This window comes from Biomphalaria glabrata, chromosome 17 (genome assembly GCF_947242115.1).
Source record: "Biomphalaria glabrata chromosome 17, xgBioGlab47.1, whole genome shotgun sequence".
Taxonomy (NCBI): Eukaryota; Metazoa; Mollusca; class Gastropoda; family Planorbidae; genus Biomphalaria; species Biomphalaria glabrata.
The window spans coordinates 3,228,715-3,251,169 of NC_074727.1; the positions used below are offsets into that span (position 1 = coordinate 3,228,715).

Sequence of the window (22,455 nt, forward strand, 5' to 3'; positions counted from 1 at the left end):
GATATAAATGACCCACTCAAATACTTAGACAGAAACGTAGGGCTTACATTTCACATTCCATATGACAAAGAGGGATTTAAAATCAGTAAACATTGATATTGACCATTGGGAAGACATAGACTTAGACCGCACTAGTTGGAGAGAGACTTTGACCAAGAAAGCTATAGACAGCGAGAAAACATGGACCTCGATTCTTGAAGAAAAGCGTGCCACACGGAAAATGGCCAGTTCCTCTACCACCAAAGCGAAAGCCACCTTGACATGCAATATATGTGGACAGGCGTGTCTCTCCAAAATAGGGCTCCATAGCCATATGAAAAGTGTTCGAAATGAACCATAGTCGTTTCACGACTGATGGAGGCCAATGATGATGCAAGCCAATGTAGGCCTACAAGTATTGTGTGCTCTTTCTTCCCTTGGGCTACAGAACATGGAATGGATTTGTCCGAATCCGTAAGAAAAAAACAACAACAAACAATTAGGCCTACTTAACTAAAAAGAAATCTCTAACTTTATTCACGATAAGTGAAGATATGAATTCGAAAAGGATGAAATAATCGGCTCTCTCCAGGGCCGACCTTAGGCAATTGGTGGCCCTAAGAGAATAAATAGGATAGCCCCAAAAGAAAAAAGAAAAAAAAATTAAGACAGAAAATACGCAATGAATTTAAACCGTATCTATATCTATTATCTAAATAAAAAAAAAAATTCATTGAAAGGAAGAAGCAATGGTCTTCTGATACATGTAGTCTAACAAGTAGATCTAAGCATTCTTGAATAAACTTTGAATCATATAGATCTAGTAGTACTTTAATTTAGAGCGGGGGTAATTAATAGCCATCGAGTTGTGCTGTTTGAAATTTGATCCATGTTTCACAATTTTATTTTCTAACAAAAAAAAATCTTTGAGTCCTATGTGAGAGACCTCCTTGTTTGCCTGTACCTAAGGCCGGCCCTCCAATTTCTCTCTCTCTCTCTCTCTCTCTCTCTCTCTCCGTTTTATTTGACTCATAGTTTTGAACCATTTACATTTATTATTATGTTATAAAAATTTTGCCTTAGTTTTAAATGCGAAAGTTGTTCGCTGAATTCTCGTAAAAAAAAGATAACAAACGAGATTTCCTGTTTGATGCTCTATACCTCTCTATACTAAAGAAAGAGAACTAAAATGCACTGGAGTCTAATGTTTTATAAAAATACCAGATAATGTGATAATCTAAAATTGTGTAAAATGTCGAATCAAAGGTAAAATGACTATAGCCTTAGTAATTTTAGGTCTTCCTTTACGGTACTTTACATTTTTAGATCTTAAACTTCATGAAGTTAGTACTGACTTACTTAACTTACTACTTATATTCTATCTAGCCTAGCCTGTGACAGTCTGACTCTGAGTCTGTGACCAGTCTAACTATTATTATTATAGATCTAGATCTAGTATTAATTAAAATTAAAGACTATTACTCTGTTAGTTACAGTTAGTAGTGTTAGAGTCAGAGTTGACAGTGTTACTAGTGTTAGTGTTAGAATCACCTATCACTCATTCACTGTCTTACAGACTCTATGATTAGTTACAATTAGTATCATTAGTATGATACTCTATGAGTGTATGAGACTGAGTCTATCAAGTCTATGTCTATAAGTTTTTTAAGTTACTCTGAGTCTAACTTACTAAAATTTACTAAGTCTAAGAAGTGAAGTAGATTCTAGATGAGTACTAGATCTAAGTCAGTAAGTGTCTTGTCTAACAATAATAAAGTAAGTTTAGATCTAGTAAGTCAAACAAGTTACAAAGTGAAGTCACAAGTCAGGTGTCTTGACTTCAAACTTCAACTATCAAGCTCTTCAGATTTTTCATTTTCAGTCTCGCAAAAATCAAGTGGAACTGAGAGTAGTGAGAGTCAGAGAGTAACTTGAAGTTCACTTTGATTCACTTTGAAATAAGCTACCAACAAAATCTAGAAAACTAAAAGTCCAAGAGTTGGTTTAGAATTAGAGTAAAAGACTTATACTTATAGTCACTTATTTATGTCACTTAGACGACTTGGTCTTGGAAATTGTCATGTATTGAAGTTAAGTCCTAGATCTAGATTCTAGATCTAATTTATATTTGAGAGTTGAATAGATCTAGAGAGTCTATATCTTATTAACTTGAATCTAGATTAAGTCTAGAGTTTCTAGAATATTAGAAATAGAGTGTGGCTGCCTATTCGAATGGTGCTCTGGGCTGTCATCTTGCTTGATGGTCCTGGGGTTTCAACCCTCCTACTCATGATCATCCCCTGCAGTCCTGTAGGAAGTTTGGGGAAGTCCACTCACCATGTCTTAAAATTGAAGTGAATGGAATCTTCAAGACTATTTAGATCTAGATCAGGGGTTCTCAACCTGTGGGTCGCCTAAGACTATAGAAAAAACGGATTGTTATTGTCTACTCTTCTATTGCTGTATGTGTGGGGGGGTCGTGGCAGAGTGGGGGATTGTAAAAAGGGGTCACCGAGCATAAAAGGTTGAGAACCGCTGATCTAGATCTATATTTAGATCATTATTATTTACTTGGTTCTGGACTGGGTTCAGACGAGTTCAGTCTTAAGATACTGAAGTAAAGGTAAATTTGGTTTACACAAATGGATGGACAGAGAAGAAAAAACAAACAGCATCTGAACAGTGTTATGTTGTAACATATTATGTAATTTTTCACCAAACATTTACCTTTAAGTTTAAATATACAAATATTACAAGATATTCTTAAATTCACTGTAATTGTTCTGTCATCTTTTGGACTGTTGGAGTGAACACAATTTAGGGTTGACTTTCACCCGTTCTTTCATATTCATTTTTATTGACTGCCACTTTTGGCTTTTTCTGTTATAAAAAAAATTGTATCTTTTAGGGATGTCTGTCATATTACAAAGATGCAAATATATTAATAAATTTGTGTTTGTAAACATTAGGAATCAGGAGGCCATCGAGGGACTTCTTAAAATCTTTTGAGATCCAGTTTAGCACAGGCTTATTAAATTGCAAATGTCATCATTGTAGCCTATAAAGCTTTTATCACATCTCACCCTTTCTTTTTAACTTGAGTCTCTACAGTTGAAGTCCAGCCTTCATGTCATGGGCATATGTTATAACTGGCAATGTGGCATTAACTGAGGAGAGCATGAATCTCATATTTGTGTTTTTAAGTCTTATTTTTATTTCATTTGGTTTTCACCCATGACTGTCAGGTATTGGAAGCTATCTTCTAGCTTCTTATTTCCTATTCTGATATCAGAACTGAAGCTTTTGGTTATCAAAGGAATTCTGGGTTTTATTTCTCTTTTAATTATTTCTATGATGATAATTCATAAAAAAAAAACAACTCTATTTTTAGGCTCATTTTGGTTTTGAATTTTCTGTAAATTGAAATTAAAAACTTCTACCATATTCCTATATAAACTTTAAACGAAATAATCTCTAGAATGAACTAACAATTTATTGGACAAATCCTTTAAAGGATACGACTATTTTCCAAAGGAAAAGTTGATTTTGATCATTCCTGAAATATTAAAATATTTTTTTTTTGCCACCTAATTGACAATAACTAGTCCCTTAATATATTATTGGTATAATTTAAATGTATAGATATAGTCAAAAGTTTTATAATGCTTACAATTTATAAATCATGTCTGTTGATCCTCTGCTGTTATATAAGTAATGTATCAATAGGCAACTGTTATGTAAGTAATGAATGTCACTCATTATTTGAATTCTTTTAGTGAGTTAAAACGTCTGAGTGATGACAATCTTGCCAAACAACCCGATGAGGTCTTTGATATAATTTGTAAAATTGGCAGGGGGTAAGAGGACACACGAAAAAAGCTATTTGCTTGCCTTTCTCAATGTCACAGCATGCAGAAGCTTATTATTCTTTTTTTGTCTCTAGAGTCTGTAGGTCGTTGCATTGTGCTCTTACCTATTGCATGTTGCCTGTTCTTACTAGATGTTGTTTTATGTTTGTTGCTGATATTTTCATTTAACGTCAGTGACCCCCAAACCTGAGAAACACACACACACACTTTTGGAGGCAGACAATTCAGAGTGGGCATGGGCACTATAAAACGTATTAGAATGGTTATCTAATAAACAAACAAAAAATAAAAAATTCTGGCACTAAATAAGATGAATTACTATAATATTTTTAGGGGTAGATTCCTCATAGTTTGTCCTTAGAAAAGGCTGTGTGAGTCTCTACAAAAGTTGGCATTCATTGATAGGCTTAATCAGCTTTGTTTTGGGTTTATTGGATGAATTATAGTTCTAGCTATTTTAATATGAAAACAAAACAGCCAGCTCACATATATATATATATATTAATAGTTTGAAAGCTGTGCTCCACACTCGATTGAAAAACAAATATCTTTAAATTCAAAATCATAAAGGTTTTTACTCTTATAAGGGGGGAAATAAGTTGGTGGGTACATTAGCTAGTTCTGTCTACGATGCCCTAGTTGACATCTCTCCTGGGTAATTTATAGAACTTCATGTGGAACCCTAACACAGGAAGTGACATGGATTCATATTAATACTGTTCTAGACTAGGATGGCTGCCTGGTCGTGCGGTTTGCGCGCTGGACTGTCGTTCAGATTTATTGATGGTCCCGGGTTCAAACCCTGCCCACTCCCATCCCCTGTCGTCCTGCGGGAGGTTTGGACTAGGAAGTAAACTATCTTCAACTCTGAAGGAACATCCGAAACATGTCAAACATTTTGCAAACAAAAAAACTTCTACCCACAGTCACCATGATTGCCAGTAAAGCTGACTTTTTAAACATTGAAAGTGATTTTTTTTTAAAACCTTTCATAAATATTTGGTTTTGGTTTTCTTTGTTCTTTGCTTCCCATTCTTCGCTTGGCTCTTTTTTTTTTTTTTAATCTTTCAAAGGAAAACAAAGAGACGTGTATAATAATAAAATAATTGTGTGTGTGTTGTATTTTTTTTTTGTTCTTTATTTCCTAACCTTGTTGTTTTCTTGACGGCTGCTAGTCATGGACTAACTAAGTTGAGTGAAGAAAATCTGACCAGACCGCCAGAGGAAGTGTTTGAAGTACTCCAGAAATTAGGAGAGGGGTAAGACGTTTTTGTAACTCAACATATAGGTCAGTGTAACAGTTAACAAGGGATTTAACACTGTCAAAAGAGGACCCCTCCCTGCCCCTAAAGTGATGCCATCTATTAAATAGGGATAGTCTGGCTAAAAAGTTAAAAAATATTTCAACAGAAGCAATAGTAATCTGAGAACAACTTAAGACCATATAGTGCCATTATTTTGGTTGCTAATCATCAGGTTGGAAAAGAAGTATATATATATATATATATACATTTTATGGCCAAAGTTAGATATTCTTGAATCCACCTCTGTGTATATTGTACATTGGCAGCTAAGTCATAAAGTGCTTGTGATTTCTTTCTTTGGCCGAAACACAATGTGCTGATTCAGAAGATTAGGGGAAAATTGCTTTAAAATTATATGCGAAGTTCCCACCAGCTTAAGTTGAAGACAATGTACACAATGATAGCGTAACCGAGAAACATTAATCCAGAGTCTAGTATTACAAATTAGTAACATAACATTGTGTTCTTTTGCTAATGTATCCTAAGTTGCCATTTTTGCGATTTGGCTGACCTATTTTTTTTAGCATCAGTAACAATATTATGTAATATACATTAGTTCTAGTCAATATTTAGCTTTTTTTTTTTTAGTTAGTTATTTTTTGAATGAGACTATATTAGGCTTAGGCCAAAATATATATATCATAGATTTCTATAAAATGTCTTTCATTAACCAAAAGTACACATACATGTGGTGGAACTGGCATTATTGCCTTTGTCTATTTTGCACATCATCCATTATGAATTTCTCGAGTTTCTTTTAAAAAAATAGTTTTTTTTTTTTTTCTTAGCATTTTTCCCATACTGTAAAAATATTTAAGACAGAAGAAACAAACATTTTTTTTGTCGATATTTCCCAACGTGAAATGACGCTGTGTCTGTAATTTACTATATCAACGCCACTCGTTGATCAGGAAAAGGACCAAGATGCCTGTGTGTAGTCTCTCGATGAACTCTTTATGTTGTCTCTGTTATGTGAATGTTTCTGTTGTATTGTCTTTGTATGAGAAAAGAGTCCTTGTAACCACAACAACTTTCCATAAGGATCAATAAAGCAGTCTTAGTCTTAGTCTAATTTAATGTCTTTAAGCTTTTTATCAATAAAGCAGTCTTAGTCTAATTTAATGTCTTTAAGCTTTTTTAACGTCTGCTTCTCATTTGTTTCCATCTCTGTCTCTCTGGTTGATTTGTTTCTCTGCATGTGCACTTACTTTTTGTTTTGTTTTGTTAGTTGCATGCTGTTTCAGCTTAGAGCTTTTTGCCATTCTTCCTGCTTTGTAGCTAGTTTTTTTTTTTTTATACTATGCTATGTTTTTATCTAATTTTAATGAAATGCATGAATTAAATCTAAAGCAGTACACTCTAGAAATAGACGCTTAAAAATGCTTTGCTTGTCAATATGCTAATGAATAGATGTTGATATTATGTACAGTTTATTCAGATTTAAGTCAAGAAACTTCTAATTTATTTATTTATTCTTAAGAGAGAGAAAAGATAAATCATCAGAATAAAAAAATAAATAATTAAAAGTATGTTAATTTAAATTTTTATGCCATATTATTGTTATATACTTTGAAATATATAAAAACTAGATTTATGTTTCATAGAATTCAAATTGCATTCTAAAAACAAGCAAAATGAATAAAAGTTGGCAATCATTTTTTTTTAATTGATCGTAGTATTAAGATATTATTTGAGAAGCATCTGCTCATGTTTGGTTAGTTTCAGGATTCTTATATCCTTACAGCCATTGTTACTTTCCTAGTCCTACAAATGAATATGTTGGAGTTCTAGTGAAGCAGGTGACCCTAAGGCAGACACAGAATGCGATGGATTGATGATGTCGAGGCAGATCTACAACAGCTTGGGGTTAGGGCGTGGAGATGAAAGGCCCAGGAGATATCTGAATGGAGGGATGTGTTGAAGCAGGCCAGAGCCCTCAATGGGCTGTAGCGCCACTGGGGATAGGATAGATAGGTGTTGTAGTAATTGAAGCATGGACAGTATATAGAAAACATGCACACAAAGAATGAACCACTTCCACATGACCTGTTTCAGAAAAATACTGAATGTTAAATGGCAAGAAAAAATACCTGTTACTGAAGTCCTTTGAAGAGTGGGCCTGCAAAGCATCCACACAATCTTTATGCAGTCCCAGCTGCAATGGGCAGGCCACATCTGCAGAATGGAAGACCTAAACAACTCCTGTATGGCCAATTAAGGGAAGGAAAGCAATAGTCTGGAAACCTTCAGCATTGATCCAGCCACCTTGGAGACAGAAATGCATCATAGTGTCGCCCTTTTGAAAACTGGTGCACAAATTGCAGAGGACAAGAGAACAGCGCTTGCTGAAGAAAAGCATCAGAGAAAAAAGCAAGGCCGATGACACTAGCTCCAGCTGGAATAACCTGCCCAGTGTGCAGCCGGACTCACATAGGTCTCACCAGCCACATGAGGAGGCACAAAACTCCAGCGCAATGGATGACAAAAGTGGTCATCATCGAACCACGATGGACAAACTATATATAATTGTAAATTTAAACGTTTTCTTGTTGAGACAGTTGAAGTAAACTTCACCTCTGATCATTCCTATATGAAACCGGATGGTGTTGGGGATGTTTAATGAGAAACCTATACAGTCCTAGCCTCCACAAGGATTCAAAGTTGAAGCTGTTGGTGCAGCGGCATATACTAGTATATCCCTCGTTTTAGCCCAGCTGAGAGATTTAGCCTTTCAGGGAGTTAAATTGGTCATGCTAAAGACATTATTACTAAGAAGTAATACAAGTTTATTATTGTATGCCTCATGGGCACAAAATGGTTGTATTTACTATGTTTATTTGTTGACTCTAAATAGTTTGAAATATAGTACAGCAGATCTGTAAAGAGTTGGGGGGGGGGGGGTGGTGAAGTCGCCATACATTATTATTTACATTGATTAGATTTTGAAAAGTCTCCATGCAAGCAATTGCATTGTATTGTAAGTAGAATTGTGAAGGTTTGACTAAATTAATTAAAAATATTTTAATATGCATGTTATGATAACCTGTTCTTTGAAAGAATCTTTCCCTGTCTTCTAGCTCCTATGGCAGCGTGTACAAAGCACTCCATAAGGAAACTGGTCAAGTGCTGGCCATTAAGCAAGTCCCTGTGGACACTGACCTGCAAGAGATTATCAAAGAAATCTCTATCATGCAACAGTGTGACTCTCAGTACATAGTCAAGTATTATGGAAGTTACTTCAAAAACACAGACTTGTGGGTATGTTCTTGACAAGTTGATATTAAAAATAATCTAAAGTTGATTATCTTCATGGTGTATAGAAGCAAAGGCAAGCAACAGATGTCTAAACCAGTAAGCTTCATGTAGGATGGGCTCATTAGCCTTTGTGGGCTACCTACCTGAGAGAATGCAAACTTTTGCTGCCTTGCAGCTATACCCAATCATGAGAAAGATTTCTGGAGCCCACCCTGATGAAAAATTAGAAGCCGGTGACCATTTGGCAGCTTGCAGCACCCATTAGTGTACCTTGGTAGAACCTGCTGCGCTGCTGATCCCAAACTGTAATGGCAAATGCTGTTCCTTTTTACACATCAGCTGCATGGAGAGGTGTAACTGCTGTGTGGTTAACCATAGTTAATACCCAGTCTTTCATCTCATTTCTATGGTAATATTCCTTTGCCAACTGGACTTATATATATATCTTATGGTATCAGTCTGAACTTAAAACTCTAGGTCTAATTATAATTCTGAGGCTGTCTAACTTGTGTGTTTGATTTACAAAACATGAACCTGTGTGTGTGTTTCTCTCCCTGTCTACAGATTGTGATGGAGTATTGTGGTGCCGGCTCAGTGTCTGACATTATGAGGCTCAGGAATAAAACAGTGAGTCAGATTTAAGTGTTTGTTTGCTTGTGAAGACATTGTACATACAACTTTTCATCATTTAGACAATAGGTAGTTTTACATTTATCTTGGAGCAGTGATAGGTTTAACCTGGTGCATAAGCTTGATAGAGGCAGCAGTAATGGTTTTGATTGAGTAGACATGCTTTTCATCATGATTTAAGCATTGGTGTATATAGGGGACACTGTGACTGAGTGGTAAAGCGCTTGGCTTCTTAACTGGGGGCCCTGGGCTCGAATCTTGCTGAAGACTGGGATTTGGAATATTTAGATCATTTGGCTGTCTCTTGATTCCACCCAGCTCTTATGGGTAAGGTTGGGGAAAAGTAAATGTGGTTGGTCATTGTGCTGGCCATATGACACCCTCGTTAATCTTGGACTAAAGAAACAGATGACCTTTACATCATCGCTAGGTCTGAAAGGGAAACCATACTTACAAATAATGAGACCAAATTTCTGTTTTTATTAAAATAGATCTGCACTTCAAAGAACTATTGAACACAATTTTTTTTCAGTTGAAGCATTAAAATGAAACATGATACTAAAAGATGATTCATATGTTTCCAGTAGTACAGACATCTTATCTTTCTTTGTTCTGACAGCTAACAGAGGAAGAGATCTCAACAATACTGTTTTACACACTCAAAGGCCTGGAGTACCTTCACTCCAGGAGGAAGATTCACAGAGACATTAAAGCTGGCAACATTTTGCTGAACACAGAAGGGCATGCCAAGCTGGCAGACTTTGGAGTGGCTGGCCAGTTAACTGTGAGATATCTTTCAACTTCAACTCATACCTTATTTAACAACCATTTTCTTACTTTATATTGTCTTAGAAGTCTAAAAGAAAAATATTCCCTTATTTTTACAAAAAACAAAAAAAAAAACTAAAATGCAAATAAAAAAGAATTTTGTTTTACTTCGCTATTTAAACTGTAATCTTAAGATCATATCATTGTTTAATTTTGTGTCTCTCAACTCAAATGAACAGGATACCATGGCCAAGCGCAATACTGTGATAGGGACTCCATACTGGATGGCCCCAGAGGTGATACAAGAAATTGGTTATGATTGTGTAGCAGACATTTGGAGTTTAGGTGAGAACTTTCGATCTGTCTCCTCCATCTTAGACCACCTAGTTAATTTGAAAGTATTATTTACTATCACTAAAATCTTTTTCTTTTTATTTCCATGTTTTAAAAAAAAAAACTAGAGGAAGTCAAACATATCAGTAATCATTGAACTTGTAATTTTGTAAATGTTACGTGACAAATGTAAATATTATACATGAACTTGCTGGTCATCAAGATGTGATGTTATGTGTGTAGTCAAATACTGGTCACCAAGATGTAGAATGGTCTGGGTTTGTGTGTCCTGGAGCTACACTCAGCATGTAACAAATATATATAGTACACACTGAGTTGAGTCCAATTTTAGCAGACAAGATAATATTTGTTTAATAATAGTAATATACTGCAACTTCAAGCATTTGGTTACAAATCACTGGTTAGATGATAAATGGCATGATGTCTTTCAAAATGGTTACATAAACATAATCCAACATATTGAAATACAGTTACATCCGCATCACAGTGGTATCAAATAGTAATTCCTTTAGAATAAGTCTATCTCACACTAAGTACAGCTATAATAATACATCATGTCTGCATCACAGTGGGTAAGAAAGGCAACTCCAAAAATATGTGTACTGTCCCAAGTACAGAACACAACCATCACTGACTTAAGGTGAATTTAGTCATTCTTACTTCCTCTTTCTATTCGGAGGTTTCCCATGCTTTCACCTTCTTGACCCAATGTGAACAAATAACACTCAAGGTCAAACAAAACTTACAAATCTCTTTTTTCTGTTTTACCCACACTTCTTGGTCATTGTGCTGGCCACATGACTCCTTTGTTAGCATTATCTGCCCTATAGATCGGAAGATCTGAAAAGGTTCTTCTCTTTTATTTAATACACTTCTACCTTCTTTTTACTATTATCTACCTATATCTGATCTTCAGTTTGTCTCAATCAATGTAAGCTTCCTAATTGTGTCAAGGTATAGTTGCTATCGCAGTAAACCAACCAAACAATAGAACTCCAAATGAAACTTTGCAGAATTTTGTATTTTATAAAATGTTCTCAATGGATTCAACACTTTTTTTTCTTTCAGGTATAACAGCTCTTGAGATGGCAGAAGGCAAACCTCCTTATGGAGATATACATCCTATGAGAGTGAGTTGACATTTGTATTTCTGTTTTATGTTTAAGTCATAAATAGACCAAACATGAATAGGTGTGGATGTACAATTTTTCTGTTGTTTACGTTTTTTTTTGTTTCATTTTTGCAGGCAATATTTATGATACCTACCAAACCGCCCCCGTCTTTCCGAAAGCCAGACAAGTGGTCACAAGATTTCATTGATTTTGTTTCTAAATGTTTGGTGAAAAATCCAGAGCTTAGATCTACAGCTGCTGAGCTATTAAAGGTAATTGAAATCATTGCTTAACCTGTTAGGCTGTAAACCTGTTAGGTTGTAAACTATCAAGTGTGATATATACTACTTTACATATATATAGACTGAACTTTTTTATTGCATGACAATAAAATTAGAATATAGTAAGTGAAATAATAGGTAATATAATATAATATGAATAATCATAATCTCTAAGTTTGATTTAACCCATTCCACACTAAGCAGTGTCAGCCAACCAGTGCCTTAGAGTAAGGGTAAAACTCCATATCTTTATAATACACAATTCGTTTTCTTACTAATTTCACAAAAATAAACTAAAATCTCTTCATAGTCATAGAATTAGTATCATGTTTCAAGTCATGATTAGGTCTACAGAGCTCTTAACATTTTAAATATCACATCAGATTTACTTGCATTCTACTCTCCAGTTGGACTAGATCAAATGTTATCAAAATAAATTATAGCATTGAATTCATCTTCACCATCATTACTATTGTGCTCAATTGGCTCTAAATTACTTACCCTCATCAATATTTCTTTATTTTACAGTTGAAACGGTTAATACCTTCCCTCTTAATCAAATCTGATTATAGCTCGAGTACTAGCCAAATGTGTTCCATTTCTGTAGGCTAGCCAAATAAAAACAACTCATTATTAACAAGATCATAAAATCTATTCCAACATGCTGGTAATACCGAATAAACCTGTATAAATAGCCTCATTATCATTCCTAAAAGTCAGAGCTAGTCACAGATCAAATAAGCCTCATTATCATCCCCCCCAGTTCAAAGCTAGTTAACTGATCAAATATGCAATAGTAAACTTGTAGTGAATTGGGCAACAAAATAATCTAAAATCAGCGACTATACTGCGTAAATGGTTAAAACTACATCTTTCAGTAACTGATTCGACAATATTTTTTCATGCTGAACAGACTTTCAATTAGTTTTTGTTTTGTTCCTCTTCTGATCCTGTGTATATCTAGCTTAGAATTAGGTAGGATTTGTTCACGTTAATTTCGTTCAGTGTAAATGATTTTTAAAATGACTGTTTGCTTTTGCAGCATCCTTTCATCCAAAACAGAGATGTTTGCTCTGTGTTGCACAGCATGATCCAAGAAGCCAAAGAAATTCAAGAGGCGCAGGCCAATATAGTGGTCAACGGGGATGAATCGGTCAGTAGTTATATTCTGAAGAATATTTGTTTGTTAGCTCAGTTATATTTTGAAGAATATTTGTTTGTTAGCTCAGGCCAATATAGTGGTCAACGGGGATGAATCGGTGAATATTCTGAAGAATATTTGCTATCCAACTACAAAGCAATAGTCATCTTTTAAAAGGCTGAAAGTTTGTTATTATTTCTTCCATGCTGTCCCCCATCATAGGTTTTGTTGTACCAGTGGTTGTGATAAACACCACTAAGAGATGTGAGCGGTGATTTCATAAGACTGCTAGAGGCCACTGAGATTTAACGAAACTTTCATTTGTATTGCTCTTATTTATTGGGGGGATTGGTGGCTGAGTGGTAAAGTGCTTGGCTTATGAACTCTGTGGTTTCTGGTTTAATTCCTAGTGAAGGCTTGGGCTTGGGCCATGACACCCTCGTTAGCCTTAGAAACAGATGACCTTTACATCATTTGTCCCATGGATTGCTAGGTCTTTAAATTAAAGAAATAATTTGTTACTTATTTACTGCAGTGGGAGAGAGGCTAACAGGCTAGTTAATAGCAGGCAAACAAAAAAATAATTTGTTACTTATTTACTGCAATAGTAAATAGTATTGAAAATAACTGCAATGTTTAATATTTTGAACAGGGAGATGAAGATGATACTGATGGCACCATTGTGAGAAAAACAGACCAAGAAGGAACCATGAAACCTCGACCAGAAAGTGAGAAAATCTTTGAAGATTTCCAGCCCAACCACTAAGCTTTTATTTAAGCATTATTTTCCCCTTTTCATTGTATTAGAAAATCACAAATAAACAAAACGAACTGAATGCTTACAACTATTAAAGGTGTGGGTTGGGTGGCTGAGTGGCTTGATCATACTTATCAGAGGGGTACAAGTTCAAATCTGAACTCAGTTGAGTCTTTTTTTGCTGAGCGCCTGAAGGCCCCACGGAAAGCTTTTCTGAGATACCTTTTCCCCCCAAATATCCACAAAAGAAATCTACACTATACAAAAGGATTTTTTTTTTTCAATAAATTAATATCTCACAAAAAATATTCACTTAAACAGAAATTCTTTAATTATTGTTCTACCATGACTCTGAATGGGATCTGGAAAAAGCTGGTTTTTTTTTTAAATTCTGCTATTTGATAGTTGAAATGTGAAAGATAATGTGTATATTATATCAACTCTTTCTGATGTATAGTGGTATTATATTCTATCAGATATACCTTTACAACTATTTGAACTTTTTTTTCATTATCTAAATTATTCATATTTTATTTTCATAATTATTGTACATGAGCCTGTTGTCATACATAATTTTCACTCCTCGGTCAAGTTCTCTTACAACTTGTGTATTTCCTATGTCATGATGATTCAGGATGTACATGTTAAAAGTTATATAAATAATGTAATACAAGTAATAGAAATGAATAGTTTCAACTAAAATCTGATTGGATGATTCTACTTTTTGAACAGGTACACTGACACCTAGTGGCACAGTTGTAATCAGTAGTGAGGCCTCCACATTGGAGTCTGAGCTGGGGACAATGGTCATCAACGATGATGATTCTGATGATTCTGCAGGCACCATGAAAAGTAAGTTAGAAAGGGGAGAGTTAAAAACATTTTTTTATGTTCTTTTCACTTTTATGTTTTCTTTACTTTTATGTTTATGAGTGGTAAAGTGCTTTGATTTGAACCGAGGGGTCCTGGGTTCGAATCCTGTCGAAAACTGGGATTTTTAATTTCAGAATCTTTAGGGCGCTTCTGAGTCCACCCAGCTCTATTGGGGACCTGATATTAGTTGGGGAAAAGTAAAGGCGGTTGGTTGTTGTGCTGGCCACATTTTAAAAAAATTTAAACTGATTATAGAATCACTTCAAGTATTTAATTTTAAAATGTGTTAGTACAATTTTTGTTTGCTGAGTGTAAAAGATTCTTGAAAAAAAAATCTTTGGCTTTTTATAATTGTGATCTAATCCACTATTCTACAATCCAATCATAAACAATTATTTTTCACATTTCCCAATATCTTCTCTTTTGTTTTTCCAAGTATCTATAATTAATATGCAATTATGAAAGTAGTTAATTTTTTACAGAGAATTAAAGAGTTAGAATTAAGAATTGTATTTTTTTATTTGCTCAGGGCATGATACAGCCACAGGTGGCAAAGATCCTTATCGTCCTTCTTTCTTAGACCACTTTGACAAGCAGGATAGGGAGAAGTTGAAGACTACAGCACCTGCGCCCACTAGTAACAGCAACCCTCCTGCGCAAGCGCCCAGCCAGCCCCAAGCCCCTCAGCAGCCACAGCCCCAACAACAGGCCCAGCCAAAGCAAATCACCCCGCCACATCATTTCCAGAGGTCCTTCATTGATGGAGACTTTGAATTTGTAAGTGTTGCGAAAAAGTTGTAAGAAAGATTCCCATAGATATAATAATAATCTTTATTATTTAGGTATTAAAAACTAAACCCTATTATGAATAGACATTATACTCCAATGAAAAAGTAATAGTAATAAAAATATAAATATTTCTAATAGTTGGCACTTCTGACACCAATGTTATGTATGGTTTCAGTTGAGGAGCTTGGCTTTTGAAGAAATAGAAAGTAGGCTCGCTGATTTAGACCCCGAGATGGAGAGGGAGATTGAGGAACTAAGAGCAAGGTACCAGGCCAAAAGACAGCCCATTTTAGAAGCCATTGACGCTAAGAAAAAGAGGCAACAGAACTTTTAAATTTAGGCGCCTTTAATTGAGACTGTATTCTGAAGTTCCAGGACCTAAGTGTCTGTTGTGGAGACAGGCTGACGAAAATACTTAACCATGAACTTGTGCTTTGACGAATTGAAATGACGAAGAGGCTGACTTGTTTTTGAGCAGGATGTGCATTGTTTCCCCTGAAGTGATTTGACGCTGTTACTAACAATAGAACTCCTATTGCAGACTGATGTTTTACTAACATATTTATTTTATTTCTTTGGATTTGTTTGAATGGAGGACAAAATGATTCCTCCCGTGTTGAATTCTGCCTGTGTTGCAAAGTCTGACAACAGTGACTGCCCTTCTTAGTTTGATAGTGATAGAATGGTTGAGGGCTAAAGTACTATTTATTGCTTATGTAACATTAATACTGGTCCTGTGAATCCACTGCTGTTTAATGCAGTGTTAGGGAATTGGGAGTTTGGAAAGGGACGGGGTCTTTCTTTTCCTGCTAGGTGGATAATAAGAAAATCAATTTTGAAAAAAAGTTTATTACGAGGGATGTAGAATAATTTACTCTTTTCAAAGAGAGAAATGTGTAGCTCTTTATTAAGTGGTTTTATAACAGTAATTTGTCAGACCAGTAAATCATACTCTTTCGGTTGCAGTAGATTCAAGATTAGACCAGTGGTTCTCTGCATTTATACTGACAATTAATATTACTTGCACAAACTAAAAAAGGTTGCCCTACAATACAGTGATAGAAATTCAGAGGTTTGAACGGCTGGCAGGTTGCAGCCTGCATGCTTTATTTGAACAAGTTGAGTCTGTTGGCCCCCTTTTGCTATAACCAACCTATTAGCCTATCAATATGGCCAGGCGTTTCTCTCTCTCCCGATCTGTTGGCCTCTTGAACTTCGATGAAACTCTCATTAGTTGATAACATTATATGCTGTAATCAAGAATCTGTGAGTGTTTGCCTTTTACAGGCCTCCAACACCTCATTGTCTGACTTGTGACAGAATGTGTGTGTGTGTGTGCTTGCATTCAGTGTTTTGGAAATCTGGACAGAGCTGTTTGAATGATCTTAATTTTGGATGGACATTGTAATCTACTGGGAAAAAATAGATTGAATGAAGTTTTCTATCTAGTTAGTTCATTTGTTTTAATATTGTAATCTATTAACCTTTTCCAACATATATGATGTTCATTTCTAATGGTACTGCATTATAGTCTAGCAAATGTAGAATTGCAGTTAGTTCACAAGCATTTACAAACAAAGTGTTTAGTTTTTCTTTTATCAGTAGTAATTTTTGTTTCTTTTATAAACTGATCCTCTTTTTGTTTTTTGTTATGACATAACAAAAATAACTTGTCATTGGCATACAAACAGATTTTGTTAGTTTTTTTTAGTTGTTGTTTTTTTTAAAGAATGTTTATTGATAAACTATTTGTGGTAAATTTAGCAAGTTTTGTTAAGTAATTGTCATGCATAAAACTAATAGGAATTTGGGTTGCATCAATCAAGTGATAAAAGCTAAGAGTAAATAATTACCTCCGTTGTAAAAACCATATTTAACAAAAGACTTTTTATTTTACTTTTGGTTTTATCTTCACAAAGACATCTCTGTTTCGACACTGACTCACACTCCTTTAATGACCTTCAGTCAAGTATGTAACAAAGAAAATCTAAAATTAAAGTCAAACTGTAAGATAATTTTAGTACCGTCACTTCTGGATGCATCAGACAGTACAAGAAAAAAAAAAGATTTCGTTTCGAGCACACTTCTTGTACAGTCTCTTTTGAAAAAAAACAACAATTCTTTTTATATATTCATAATTTATCGATGCTGATTAAATGCCAGATAGAAGTTGACTCTCATAGTGAAGTTTTCACTGTCTTCAAATGATATGATTTTTTTTCAGCATTTGAACGCAAATTTAAATAATTGAATTTTTTGTTCTTGTCTGCTTATTTAAAAAGGAAGTCTTAAAAACTCAAGTTAAAATATTTCCATCACTCATATAGCATGAGCGACTGACCTCATTATAGATTTCTTAAAACATTGTCATAGAATGTTTGTATCTTTGTATACTCTTGCTTTTAATCATATTTCATAACAGCTTAAAAATGACTATCCTGACAAACAATAAATTATCCTGACAAACAATAAATTATCTTAATCCATTTTAGCAATGTAACATGTAAATCTTTTACAGACCATAAAAAAAATGGTTGCTGTCTTGCAGCCTCTCACGTCTGCTGTTCTCATCTTCCCTTTGACCGCCATTGTTGTTGCTTAAAGCTCTCCACACTTCATCGCTACTGTGGACCACAGGCCCCGTTCTATTCCCAGAACAGTATTACGACAGTGTTAATAGCTCAAATATTTGTTCACACTGGCCCTTATATATTTGTGCAAACAAAAAAAAAACAGAAGCATTTATTTTTATAGCACCCAGAACAGAAAATAATTCTGAATGAGCAGCAAATGTTGTATGCCAATATTGTAAGGTCATTTTCTATCAGCACTCACATATCATTAGCTGATGTCGCCTGTCGTTTACTTATGTTGTATATCTATTCATTCTTGAGTGAGTAAATGTTTTGTAGTTTTATTTGAATATGGCACTGAAGTTTGTTAGAAAAGATGACTTTATAAAACATCATTTTTAACTCTTTCTCTCCTAACTAACGATTCCATTGCTGATATTACCCCATGAAATTAAATAATTTATTGGTTTTATAAACTGTAATCATTGTTATATAAAAAGTGCATGCATTTTTTTTACAATTATATACCTAAAATAACATTTCCTGATGACATACAAAAAGTTTTTGAAGTTTAATCGTAACAGGGTAGTGAAATACCAATGAGCATAGTGAATAATTCCATCGGAACATAGAAAATAATTATGGAGAGAAAGAGTTAAGTAGACATGTACAAATATACAACATTACAAAATTTTAAATTAAAATGAAATGCTAAAGTTTACTTATAGTACATTGGAACAATTTCTTTTCTCGGCTGCATGATTGCGTTACCTTTGACAAGTAGAATGGTAGTGACTGCCTTGTGAATCCATTCTGATGTGACCATAATACAAGAGTATACATTTTTTTTAAAGATAATTTATTTGTATGTTCCCTCGCCCGAAGGGAGACAACTTTGATTAGCATAAACATTCTTGACTTGTTTTGTTGAAGAACTCAGCAAGAAATGGCAATTGGGGTTTCTGTTTGATTGAACCCTTCTGGCTGAACCCTGTGTAGATTCATTTTTGTTTTTATTGGAACCAATCTGGATGAACCCTGTGTAGTTTAATATTTTTTTCTCCCTACCCACAACCCTATGTTAATATATGATGGCTGCATGGATGTGTCTTGATGGCCCTGGTTCAAACTCTGCCTGCTGCCATCCATGTAGGAGATGAGGGTGTGGTTATCTTCCATTCTGAAGGAACATCCTAACATAGGAAAAAGATCAAAAGATGTGTTTGGTTCCTCAATTTTGTTTTTAGATTAATGTGTTTTGTTATATATGTATACAATAATCTTAACATTGAATTGCTATCTAGTTGGACTATAAGTGTATCCCCTCATAGGATTCTCAAATGTAAGAGAGACAATTACATTTATCGTTTTAAACTTATTCTATTGTACACAATTTTTTAAAATTCTATAACAAAAAAAATAAAATAAATATATATATGCTGGGATTTTGAGACATAATCAATAGTGTTTTTTTCTCAATGGTATTTGAGGATGGCTAATGCCTACAAGCTCACCCCCCCCCCCCCCCCTCCCTCATTTCTTTCTCAGTGACTTTTTGCATTTAAATCATGTTGTTTTTCAACTATTGTAACTATTTCAATTTATTCAGCCTAAGAATCGGCTGAGCCTATAGGAGCAGGTCTCGGCTCTGTTTCAGCAGTTTTAATTGATCCTGAATACCTGATATTTGTTGGACTGAGCTACAGTGATCAGCAGTTCGTTTAGACACACAATTTTTCATTCTTAACCTAGCAAAAGTCTGCTTTGTGTTTCCTATGGGCGTAAATCTCAAGATTCATTTAAAATTTCAATAACAAAGCTTCCCCTCCTAAAAAAAAAAATTGATGATTATGTCTTTGTATTTCCTTTGATCTTGTACCAAGACCTAGGAAGTTGTTTTTCTGTCTGTCTCTGTGAACACGAAGGACTTTGTTGCAAGAAATGAGCTTCAACAGATTTGTTTATAGAGTTCAAGAAATAAGATCCTCCACTTTGGCTGTAGTCCTGCACAGGGTTCATGTTGACAATATCTCATTGTTCAAATAGGGAAACTTTGTTTTCTTAACTGACCATTTCATTGACACGTCCCCTTTCCTCTCTGCTTGCTTTAAGTTCGTAGAAAATCTGTAGTGGTCATTTCTCTATTCTGATACGAAGAAAGAAAAAAAAACTTTATGAATTGGCTGAAATGTCAAAGTTTTGGTGAAAATTGTTTTGGGCCAAATATTTGAGTTTTGTTTTCACAAAAAAAAAAAATTTCAGTTCGAGGCACTGCACATGACCACCTGATGGTTGAGTGAGAGTAGTGTTGTCTTTATATGAGAAAAAGAGTCCTTGTAATCACAACAAATTTCCATAAGGATCAATAAAGCAGTCTTAGTTTTAGTCTTAGATTTGAGAATTCCCACAACTCTTTCAGGATAGAGTGGTCAAAGAATGACATGGGCAAGTAGTTAAAGAAGTCTTCTGCTGTTTTCAATTTATAAGTACTTCAGGAGCAAATGAAATGCTCCGTTATCTAAAAAAATCTTCTGCCAATTTTATTACTTTCTTTAATAGTAAAAGTAACACATCAAAACATTTCAGCATTCACAACCATTCTTGTAAATAAAAGTAATTGTGTCTGATACCTGGTGCATACAAGTAGCGACCATCTTACTTGTTTCCAACTAAACATTATTAAATTCTGTTGTTATTGTCCTTGCAACAAATGTCAAAGTGCACACCTACTCCAAATGTACTCCAAATGCGTTTCATTTAGTTATTTATTTTTTTTATTTGTAAAAACATTCATGCCGTGCCTTGATCTTCTTATTTCACATTAGTCCTTGACCCCATTCCTCACTTTACATAATCCTTTTTTTTTCTTTTCCCGTTTACTGTTCATATTGGTCAGAGCCATATTTTTTTTTTTACATCAAAGCACAAAAGCTGATTGTTTAGAACTCTGTTAACTTTTAATCTTGACTTGAAAAAAACATTAATTTCTTTAGTACTGTAACAAAAGACTTGTATGGATATGTGCAGGATCTCTTTTTCTTTAAAGGAATGTAATTCATAATTCTTTAACGTTTACAATCCACTAGAGTAAATTTATCTGAAATACATTTTCTCAGTGTCCTATTTCAGTCGATCCTATACCGTATTATAATAGTTCAGATAAATATCTTAAATTCATAAATAATAATATAAATATTTATTATGCTTGTGCAACATTAAAATAACAAAAATTTCTGTTGGGAGGGTGGGCGAGTGTTGAACCTTCTTCTGGTTCTGATTTGTAGACATGACAATGTTGAATAGCTATATTGCTCTGGTGTTTGATTAGTTTGTTGACATCAGGACTTAAATCTAAAAAAAAAATAATAATTTTCTTATGGAACTAAACAGGATAGCTTTTTTTGAACTGTAGAGATTCTGAGTATCCAACCTTCCAATATTAATTAATAATGTTAACACTGAAATGTATTGAAATTACATTGTAAAAATTTGTTGTTTTCTTTTAGCTTTAGAAATAACATTCAATCAATGTATCATCTTTTTTTTTTTTTTTTTTGCCTTTTGTTCTAACAATTAAAAACTTGTTTAAAAACCCAATGTCACAATGTATATGTATCAGCTATTTCTAATTGGCTTCATTTGTTCATATGATGCCAGCTTTAATAATTACATTGATAAGTTTTTTTTTTTATTTTCTTATTTATTAAACTATGTACATTCTTTATGCATTATATAGTTACGTTTTGTTCTGGTTCTTGTTTTGGGTTTTATTTAGTTGAAAGAAGATAATGTTCTAGCCACCATTCATCTGTCATTGTCTAATTGTATATAAAGATGATTATACCAGAAATAAACCTTAGAAATACATTGAAATATACAATACCGGTATTTGTTAAGTCTTTTCTCATTAGAACATTCAATGCTAATATCATTTGTCCCTTGACGTTTGTCATGACTGATTACCGAACCAAATCTCAGGTGGGATCATTCTTTGTAAAGCTTCTTTCCAAGTATCCTAAAGTAAATTTTTATAGAAAAAAAATATTCTGAGAACTGCCTGATCTGAAAATCACTGCGCGGTTCGTCTCAGATATAGGGTTATTGATTGGATTTGCCTGATCTGAAAACCACTGCGCGGTTTATCTCAGATATAGGATTACTGATCTGAACTCTCCATGTTAAATAAGAACCAAGAAAAATTTTACATAGACTTGACAAACATGAAAGATTTTCCCAGTGTAGGTATGTGCCAGATAGATAACATTGCGATAGCCGAGTGCCACTTATAGCACGGCATTTATGGATCAGGAAACTGAAACCCACTACTTACAGCATCAACTTAAGAATTAAGACTCAATTATATACTCCCAAATAATATCTGGAATAGTTATATTGTTTTCTATGTATCAGACAAGATTATTTCATTTCAAATTATTTTATGCAATAAGTAACAGAATGTAATGGATAGTTTCAAGTCAGTTGGCTTTACAAAACCCAGAGGTACATTTAAATTAAGAACCATCTAGTTTTATATCTTTAGAATTGCTTTTATATACAGCATGCTCAGTGGTCCAATCTCTTGTGTGTATGTGTGTGTGTGTGTGGGGGGGTGTAATACACACTATAACAACATGCGCTTCAATAAACACAATGATTTTATTCGTCTCTATTTATGTTCTTTACTCCAGCCACTTGTTCTCTATACTCTGACTTCCTTTTACACACAGTCCTGACACACTGCTGTTCACTCAACCATGTACACTCAAGGTC

General features: G+C 34.3%; 1 protein-coding gene across 2 annotated transcripts; it reads left to right on the forward strand.

Moving 5' to 3' along the window:
- Nucleotides 1-1,112: 1,112 nt before the first annotated feature.
- LOC106059440 (serine/threonine-protein kinase 3-like) lies at nt 1,113-21,558 on the forward strand. 2 transcript variants are annotated; one of them, XM_056015542.1, is made up of 13 exons: nt 1,113-1,245; nt 5,024-5,107; nt 8,230-8,410; nt 8,972-9,034; nt 9,657-9,821; nt 10,045-10,150; nt 11,228-11,289; nt 11,406-11,543; nt 12,595-12,705; nt 13,346-13,421; nt 14,183-14,302; nt 14,853-15,100; nt 15,288-21,558. In XM_056015542.1, the coding sequence occupies exons 1-13, from the start codon at nt 1,232-1,234 to the stop codon at nt 15,444-15,446; spliced, it is 1,527 nt and encodes a 508-aa protein (XP_055871517.1). In that variant the 5' UTR covers nt 1,113-1,231; the 3' UTR covers nt 15,447-21,558. The 2 variants fall into 2 exon arrangements, with proteins under 2 accessions (XP_055871517.1, XP_055871519.1); XM_056015544.1 differs by lacking the exon at nt 5,024-5,107 and adding an exon at nt 3,756-3,836 and having other exon boundaries at nt 1,124-1,245.
- Nucleotides 21,559-22,455: the final 897 nt, after the last annotated feature.

Excerpts from the sequence above, each read along its gene's own strand:
- LOC106059440 (XM_056015542.1), top strand. Across the intron at positions 9,035-9,656 it reads TGAGGCTCAGGAATAAAACA|CTAACAGAGGAAGAGATCTC; the intron begins GTGAGTCAGATT and ends TTGTTCTGACAG. Across the intron at positions 11,544-12,594 it reads CAGCTGCTGAGCTATTAAAG|CATCCTTTCATCCAAAACAG; the intron begins GTAATTGAAATC and ends TTGCTTTTGCAG.